The 9018-nt window shown below is 32.7% G+C and overlaps 3 protein-coding genes across 3 annotated transcripts; 1 reads left to right on the top strand and 2 right to left on the bottom strand.

Annotated features, from left to right (window-relative positions):
- Nucleotides 1–1521: 1521 nt before the first annotated feature.
- Nucleotides 1522–2270, bottom strand: LOC129908388 (ribonuclease P/MRP protein subunit POP5). The gene is made up of 3 exons (XM_055984844.1): nucleotides 2156–2270; nucleotides 1860–2100; nucleotides 1522–1794 (listed from the first exon to the last, which is right to left on the bottom strand). The coding sequence occupies exons 1-3, from the start codon at nucleotides 2173–2175 to the stop codon at nucleotides 1618–1620; spliced, it is 438 nt and encodes a 145-aa protein (XP_055840819.1). The 5' UTR covers nucleotides 2176–2270; the 3' UTR covers nucleotides 1522–1617.
- An 865-nt stretch (nucleotides 2271–3135) lies between these two features.
- LOC129908386 (probable malonyl-CoA-acyl carrier protein transacylase, mitochondrial) lies at nucleotides 3136–4421 on the top strand. The gene is made up of 2 exons (XM_055984843.1): nucleotides 3136–4147; nucleotides 4205–4421. The coding sequence occupies exons 1-2, from the start codon at nucleotides 3236–3238 to the stop codon at nucleotides 4370–4372; spliced, it is 1080 nt and encodes a 359-aa protein (XP_055840818.1). The 5' UTR covers nucleotides 3136–3235; the 3' UTR covers nucleotides 4373–4421.
- A 2439-nt stretch (nucleotides 4422–6860) lies between these two features.
- Nucleotides 6861–8416, bottom strand: LOC129908385 (adenosine 3'-phospho 5'-phosphosulfate transporter 2). Its single transcript, XM_055984842.1, has 3 exons — nucleotides 7420–8416; nucleotides 7180–7361; nucleotides 6861–7114 (listed from the first exon to the last, which is right to left on the bottom strand). Exons 1-3 carry the CDS (start codon nucleotides 8203–8205, stop codon nucleotides 6958–6960), a joined length of 1125 nt encoding a protein of 374 aa, XP_055840817.1. The 5' UTR covers nucleotides 8206–8416; the 3' UTR covers nucleotides 6861–6957.
- Between the last annotated feature and the right edge of the window lie 602 nt (nucleotides 8417–9018).

Here is a 9018-nt window from a genome sequence, read left to right as displayed (position 1 = left end):
TCCAAGTAATGAAATGTCATTCTTTGTTGTTCATTTCCCAATTTTAAGATTTTTAACTATGCACAAACTTTAAACTATATTAAAATAATGTGAAGAAAACAAAACAAAAATAGATAACTTAATGATAATAAAAAAAAATAAACAAAACAAAACTTTCATCAGACGTTCGCATTTGATGTTTCACAAATACAAAGAAACCCAAACTTCAGAATCAAAAAAAAGTATCCAGCTCCGATCGTTTGGCATTCCGGATCGGACAGTCCCGGACGCTTCTAAGAATTCCCAAACGAAAACGCTATTAGACTCATTGTTGTGTTACAAGTGGTGCATATAGGTGGATTGTTTTTGCTCAGGAGATGTTTGTGAGTTAGTGAAGTGTGACCAAGTCTTAAGCGAATGAAGTTTGAAATTTTTTGTTTTGATACGTTGGTGGGGTATTGAGGTTGGATTTTATGCTCGTTTACTTTTTTGTAATGGTGATGGTAGAGACTCCATTCGCTTTCCAGTTTCCTCGTCAGGGTGTTACGTATAAACTTCTTCAGGTCATTTTTGGTGAATGTATTGAAGGTATACACTGGTGCTTTGTTGGTAGAAGTTGCAACTTTATCAGCTTCTTCGTTTCCATGTATATTAGTATGGCCTGGAGTCCAAATCAGTTTAATTTTCTCTGGCTTCATTACTAACTTATTCCTTATAGCGGAAATAAGGTCTGAGTTGTTGTTTGGGTTTTGTATCCCTTTCAGGACTGATATGCTATCAGAGCATATTACATATTTGTTGCTCGAGTTGGTAATGGATTTGGTTGCTTGCAGTATAGCGAAAGCTTCTGCAGTAAATATTGACGCATATTGCGGTAGGATGCCAATGTTGAGGGTATGGCCATCTTCAAGTGTTTAAATTTTGTTCTCACTTACTAATTTATAGAACTAGTAGTTTATTATTTGCGACCATCTTTTGAATGATTTTAATATTTACATATTAAGATTAGTTATTCGTAGCTTTCTATAAAAATACACAAGGAGCTTACCATTGTAACGTATATGAAATTTTTGCATGTTTTTTAGTGTTTGAAATAGATTTTAAGTGCCGATTTGAACACTTAGAAATAAGTTTATATTATCCCTTTTATGTAATGAAGCGTCCACAAGTCGCAATTTAACAAATATAGTTACCATAAATTAGATACATATGTTGCGTAACGTATGCGACATTAACTTCACCACGTTACCATTTTTCATGGAATGCTCCACAAACATTTTTGTGTTTTGTTTTTGTGCATACAATTTTGGTGATTAAAAAAAGTACGTGAAGAAGTAAGTAGATTCAAATTTAAAAGCTTATTGCTTTTATATTTTCCAAAATCTTTTTTACTATTCTAGTGAAGAGCAGTGGAGACTCAAATTTATGTTAAGGGTAGATAAATGATTAACTCTTAATTATTTCCAAAAAAATAACTTTTAATTAATTTCCACTATAAAATAATAATTTGTAGGTACAAGCTTATTCAAAAATTCATTCATAATCATTAAAAACTTAATTACTTTATTATAAATATTTAAATATAATGTAGTAGGTACAATTATTAAAAAAATAAAAAAAACCTTATCATAGAGGCATCTAAGCAAGTTCAAATTCGAGAACATTTTTAATTAAATCATTACGCTCCTTAGCCGATGCAATACGTCCAACCATTCGATCTAAAAATGCTTTTTGATGATTGACAATAAACTTATTGCATTGCATAATTGTTGCTCCAGTATAAAGAGTTCGGTACTTGGCTCGATAGTCACCAATCTAAAATCAAAAATGTATAACAGCTATTATTCAAGCTTGTGAAGAAGTCTATGAAAAATACATACCACAGTGATTAAAGGCAAAATACTTGCTACAAACCTATGCGGTTTGTGTCTGCAACGAATTATTGCAATTTTTGTTTTATCATTGCAATATTTAATACGAAATCCATTTTCAACCGAACCAACTCCAAAATCACCATAATATTGTTTAATGTATTTGAGGAAGCTTTTGGTCAAGATGCCGTCATTGAATGAAACATTTCCTGTGCAGGATTCATGCGGTAGTATTTGTACTACAATATATCTAAGTTAAATAATAAATTAAGGAATTATTTCAACATATTTTTGTTATTGTTCACCTGCTTTTAACACGGACCATTATTTTTGTTTGTTTACGTTTCCCAAATAAACCATGCGTATTATTTTTTCTGTCATTGAAAAAATATCATGATAGTTAAATTTTCTCTCATGACAATCAAGTGATGCCAAAATATATTTTCACGTCAGTTTTTTTGTAGGTGTGTTCAATCAGACTTGGTTCAGATTCCGGAGGAGTTAATTTTTTTTGTTTAAGACAACACTATTTCCAAGAAGATATTTCTTATCATATCATACAATTGAAGAAAATGAAAAAAAGTAGCTTAACTTAAGCGTGTTTTTCATACTAGAATAATGACCTAAATTATAGTTGCAATTAAGGACCGTTTAATGCCGACTTTTCGCTCGCAACCGCACTCGACGGATGAAAACTTGTAGAAAAGTCAAAGAAAACAACACGAAAAACGTGAGCCATAGAAGAATCGTATGAAGTCGACATAGCCTAATTTCAATAGAGCGTGAATGAGATAATTTCGCAAATTAGGTCAGTTCAAATTTCAAATTAATTTTTTTTCCATACGATTTGACATTCGAAATGTGATAATTTGCGAAATTATCTCATTTGGCCTCTAGTGAAAATAGGCTAGCTGTGCGACATTTGTATGGCTAAAATCGACTCCTGAAAAGTACATTAGGATTTGGCCAAACGACGATGTTAACGTTACTGGTGCTTGTCTGTTCTGCGTTGAACGATTGAAATAGGTTGGTTCTAAAACAATAGACGTGACTGTTGCTGGTGATGTTGCCTGTGCTGATTCAATCTGTTTCGCGTTTTAGCTCTGACTGCGTTTCTTTTTTTGGCCAATTTATCCAGGGCGTAATAAAAAATAGCATCTCTGATAGTACATCGTCTCCTTATGCCATGGACAAAAAGAACTGTTTTCCGAGCACTCAAGCCTCACTGAACACTACTCAATTTTCCCGACTGACAGTTTCGAGAGTTGAACAATGAACACGCCTATAATTTGACATTTATTTTTTCTACACCGGCCTGGTGCAGGCATGTATTTTGTTCATTCTTTATTTTTAATTTTACGTAAATAAATTATAATTATTTAAAAATGCTACGAACAAAATTTGCTTCAATATTAAGTTTAAAATGCCAAAGAACTACCCAAAACTGTCGTCACTTGATATTATCTTGTAAAAATCAAAATGAATCAGAAGCACCACAACCTTCGGGAATGCAACCAAAAGACGCATCAATTGTTCTCTTTCCTGGACAAGGAGCACAATACGTTGGCATGGGAAAAGACCTACTCCGTTTCCCAGAAGCACGATCTATATTTCAATTGGCAAATGAAGTTTTAAAATATGACATTCTCAAAGTCTGTCTAGAAGGTCCCAAAGAAAAGCTAGACTCGACCGAGTTCGCTCAACCAGCTGTTATGATCACATCGTTGGCAGCTCTCGAACAACTTCGCGAAGAACGCCCCAAAGCCATAGAAAACTGCATGGGAACAGCTGGCTTTAGTTTAGGTGAAATAACTGCATTAGTTTTTGCCGGCGCTATACCATTCGATAAGGCTCTGAAACTTGTACAAGTTCGTGCAATAGCTATGCAAGCTGCTTGTGATCAAGTTAAAAGTGGAATGAGCATGGTGATATTTGGGCCAGATTCTGAAATCAATGAAGCTTGTAATCAAGCAAAACAATGGTGTTTGGAAAAGGGAATAGAAAATCCAACTTGTAGTATCGCCAACTACCTCTATCCACATTGCAAAGTTATAGCTGGCAATATTGAAGCTCTTGAGTATCTGGAAAAGAATACAAAGAACTTTAAAATACGACGAATGAAGCGTATTGCTGTGAGTGGAGCATTTCATACACCTCTCATGGAATCGGCTGTTCAACCGTTTGCCAAGGCTTTGCGATCGATAGAATTGAATGATCCTATGATAAAAGTTTACTCAAATGTCGATGGAAAGACTTATAGAAATGCAGAACATATTTTAAAACAACTTCCTAAGCAGGTTAGTTTTGTCAGTAGTTCAAAAAATATTTTCTTAAAATAAATATTTATTTTTTAGATAATAAAACCTGTTAAATGGGAACAAGTGTTACACATGATCTATGGACGACCACAAGGCATAGATTTTCCTAGAACCTTTGAATGTGGACCAGGTCGAGGTTTGAATCAAATCTTAAGTAAAGTTAATGCGAAAGCACATAATTCGTCGTTTAACATTGAAGCGTAGTTAAATATATTTAATAATGAAAACCTGAAAAAAATATCTTTTAAAATTTTTAAAGTTTTCTTTTAAATAATCTTAGGTTTCTTTAAGATATAAGCAGTGGAATCATATCAGTTTTGTTTGACGATTAAAGAGCATCATCATCGTCGTGAGACATGGATTTATAGCAGAAACCAACTACGCAAATTTGGACTTGAGAAAATAATAATAATAAGTTCGAATTCCACATCAAGTGAATAGTTTTGGGAAAGAGTATCTCGCAATACTAAATTCGAATTCAACAAACAAGAGGCTTACCATCACTTTCTTTGTCTGAAGTCAAACTCTATGAAATTCTTTGGAGTTCAAGCGCAATGATCAGGGGTCGAATGACGATAAGGAAATGCGACTAAATGTAGTTTTTCCTAAGATTGTTGTCTCTACCAGAGATTCAAATGATGTTTGATGCACGGTCCTTACACTCGTTGTCATTTACACTCGTTGTCATTTTCAAAAAAAAAGTACTCTCAATTCAACCAAACAAATTTTTTGTACTCGTGTGTATTTGATCTACAATACCCACTAGCAAAATTAATATCTCTTTCAGAAGAAAAGAAGCATAGTAACATGTTTTTTTTGCTAAATTCAATCTTTTAAATTTGTTTTTATGAGATATACCTATACGCTATATTTCTTACGGTTGAGGATCTAAAATTATGATCTCCTTGCAAATTGTTCTTTAGAAAACCGATTTTTTTTTTTAAGTACCAACAAAAAATAAAATCTTTCCTTTATTTCTATTAATTCTAAGTAGTGCCGTGCAGTATGCATTTAAAAGATATTTATTGAATCGCCTCAAAATTTGTCTGTAATTTTCGAAGATAGTTTTTCATTTTCTGTTCAATCTCTGCAAATTTTTGCAGTGTTAGTTATGTGTATTTTTTTTTTTTATTTGTTAATTTTTGTTTTGCACCGATAGTTTTTTGAATAGACACACCGAAATTATATGATGCATAAATGTTTAGTTCTGCTGTTTTGTCAACTTTTTCACAAATTGGACATTAAACAAGTTAAAGGGTTTGATACATCCTTGAAATATGTCCAATGTTTTTCCATACTCTACCAACATTGTCAAAATACTTTTATCATTCAGAAATTAGCACTTCTGATACAAAAACAATACGACTCACGTTACTTACTTGCCCATCAAGAGATTTATCATAACTTATGCTTATTTAATAACCGATAACTTACCCTCTTTTAACTCTATCTTTTACAAATTACTATCACCAGTTCCAGAAATGTTTATTTGTCATCCGATTACCGTATTAAATTTATTTATAACTCGAATGAACCCATTGTTACATCATTCCATGAACCTTATCGGATCTTTTCACAACAACCAAAGTTGCTTCGTCTTCATTTTACACAGTCGATATAATGGAGTGTACCAACGGTCTAATCTTGTTCAGTCGATCAATCGTGACATATACTTGCTTACAATTATCAAGTTATGAATTCGTTCAAAATAAAAGTTGAGATGACAATAAATCATGACAGTATGATGATAGAGAATGCGAAAAAAGTGGATCTTGAATCTTGAAAGTCTGTCTGTCTGTCATTCCTTCAGGATGTCTGTCGGTCAGTATTAAGAGCTACAGCCTAAACAGATTAGCCAATCTACTTCAAACCTGATATGTAGCAGTTTTTGGATCATCTAGAGAGGGTTTTTTGTAATTAATTTTTTTGGACCAAAAATAACAGTACCTGCCATATAACAATTATGGGAAAGTTTAACTTTCTCAAACACGGCTCCTACGATTTTTATAAAACAAATTCAAGTAGGTAGCTATGTACTAGTTTTGAGAAAAAAATCTCCAGAAACTCATAAAACTATCAAGTTTGAATGACATAGCTTAAGTGGTTTCGATTGAAGAGAATGGGTCCCACATAATTGAAGGACCCATTCGCATTCTCTATCATCGTTATGTCATGTTTGATTGTTATCTCGAGTTCCGTTTTTTTCATTAATCCTCAACTCTATATGCCTATATCACAAGCAAAAATTGTTCATGACCTATTCTACCTACTTACCAAATATATTAGATTTTTCTTCCTACTCAAATCAATAACCTTGTTACGTCTCTATTTATGATTGACCAAAAGTTTAAAACTAAAATATAATTTGATAGATTATTTTTCTATGAATTTTCAATATCTGTTAAAATATGATTTATCATTGATGCGACTTATTTTATTATTTTATCTTCAAGTGTATCAAAACGGCTGGCTTTCATTGTAATTTGTTTTGGTGATAACAAATCACAAAAAGAAGCGATAAGATTTGAAATCTTAATTAAAATATTAAGCCTAATTAAATACAACTCTAGGTGCTGGAAAAAAGTGGGTTTTTAGGATTTTTTTTTTTTAAGAAAAGGCGTCTACACGCTATTTCTGTTGTCGTTTTATACAACATTTCTTCTATTTCTTTGCAATAAAATTTATAGATAAATTATGTTTAAATTTTCTAAAATTTATTATTATCACTAAAACTGTTTGGTATAATTATAATGTAGTTTTTTTCCTAAAAAATTCAAAACTAATTTTTTTTACACCTCCATGAGGAACCTTCTATTCGATGTTCTACTAAGGACATTAAGAAGATTCTTACACTTTAGATGCACGTCACGGAATGTAAGTTTATGGTTTTTACTATAAACATTAATATAAATTCCAAAAACCACTATAAGTCCTGACCATAAATATCTGAGAAACAAAAAAAAAAACAAATTATATAAATGGAATCGAAAATGATTTAAAGTTAAACTTACTGCATTGTAAATGGTTTGCTAAAGAATACAAAAGAAATAGCAATTGTTACAGCTTTGCGTGCCGTTGTTACAGTTGCTGCAATTGGAGCACCAGTCGATCTCACTAAAGCCAATACAAAATGTATTCCCAAATAACCGGATAAACTGAATAGAAAAGCATATCCAAATGTTTCTGTGGGGAACTTTAAAAAAAAAGAGATATTTTTTTAAATATACTTATACTCAATTTATCAAACAAACCTCCAAACAAAATTGCAATCCCGGTGTAAAGTTTCCACTGAGTATCATAATAATGAACAAATAGCAAAATCCCAGTCCATAAGAATAGAGGACAACCTCACTACTGGGAGCCTTATGTTCACGCATAGCCTTTTCTTGAACATTGCCAATGGCAGCATCACAAAGCAATGCCATAGAAATCATTGCCACACCAAAGGTATTGAAATTTGGTGATACTTTCGAGTCGGCCAAAGTAAACAAAGCCAACCCAAGGCACATTGCAATAGCCGCAAGAAAATCCAACGGACCGTATTTCTTGCCTTGTATCAAAATACTTCCAATTAGGACAGGAATAAGCTTACAACATTTAAAGATAACCTGGGTAGGATAATTCAAATAGCCTAAACTAGAATTCGATAGACCCATGGTGCCCAGAGTGAGAGCGGCCAAAATAACGTACGTTCTCATTGGAATACATCGTTTTTGGATTTTATTTTCAATTTTTCTCTCAAACAGACCAAAGAGAATATAGTAGAAGAATTGAATTAGAGTCAAGAACCAGCCGAATGGCTTGAAACCATCCAAAGTGAATATGAGTTCTTGCATATAGCCATAAAGAAGGTAGAGTACAAAAACTCCAGTGCAACAGCATATGAACTGTGTTGTCTTGTTGTAGTAGGTCAATGTAAAACAAAGAATCTTTAATTCTTCGGGACCGGCATTTTTGTCGAGATTTGTGTATGTGTATGATCTTCTATCCACGCCACCGTTTCCGTTGACCACGATCGAGTCCGGTTTGTTGCTCATTTTGTTTATCTTTTTATCTTTAGTGAACTTTGTTGTATTGTATTGATTACGACATTCTTTTTTTTTTGTATAATGTAGAAGGAACGGAAATGGTTTTTAGATGGAGAAGTATTGGATTAGTTTTTTTTTTTAGATAAGGAAGAGAAAAGTTACACAAAACTCTTGTCTTGAATTCTAAAGGCTTTTGGTCTATTCGTTTTTTTTTTTTTGTTTTACGTTGACATAAAAGACGTATTTGTTTTTTTTTTTTTTTTTTGTAGGTTGCTGTCAAATGGGATGTGTTCATAAACTTTGATTTATTTATCCTTTTAGGGTGGTTACACATTCATTATACCATTCAATTCGAAAAATGAAAAAAAAAATTCGAAACAACAAATATTTTGTCGACTGCATTTTAAAGCTTGGTTACACCGAAGGGTATATGTAATTGTAAGGGTAATTGTATGAAAAGTATTCCACACCTAAACGTTGTTTCAGTTTGGAATTATGTTCATACAATACCGAGTATACCCTTCGGTGTGGCCAAGCCTTTAAAAAGGAATAAAATCGTGTCTATAGCCTGGTACGCTGCTCGCGCTAAATTTTAGCTCCCATACAAATTATCGAAAAATTTTAGCCGAGCTTAAATGAGTCCCATACAAATTATCGATAACTTGTATGGAAATTTTATCTTGGCTAAAATTTAGCGCGAGCAGCGTACCAGGCTTATGTAAAAACTCAGCTTTTTAACTCAACTTTTATCTTCTGAAATCGTTAGTATAGCTGAGACTAAGCACTGGTTCAAGAGAGGTCCATATATTAAAAAATAGCAAA

This window comes from Episyrphus balteatus, chromosome 2 (genome assembly GCF_945859705.1).
Source record: "Episyrphus balteatus chromosome 2, idEpiBalt1.1, whole genome shotgun sequence".
Classification (NCBI taxonomy): Eukaryota; Metazoa; Arthropoda; class Insecta; order Diptera; family Syrphidae; genus Episyrphus; species Episyrphus balteatus.
Note: the sequence above shows the minus strand (reverse complement) of the source record. Positions and strands in the feature narration are given on the sequence as shown.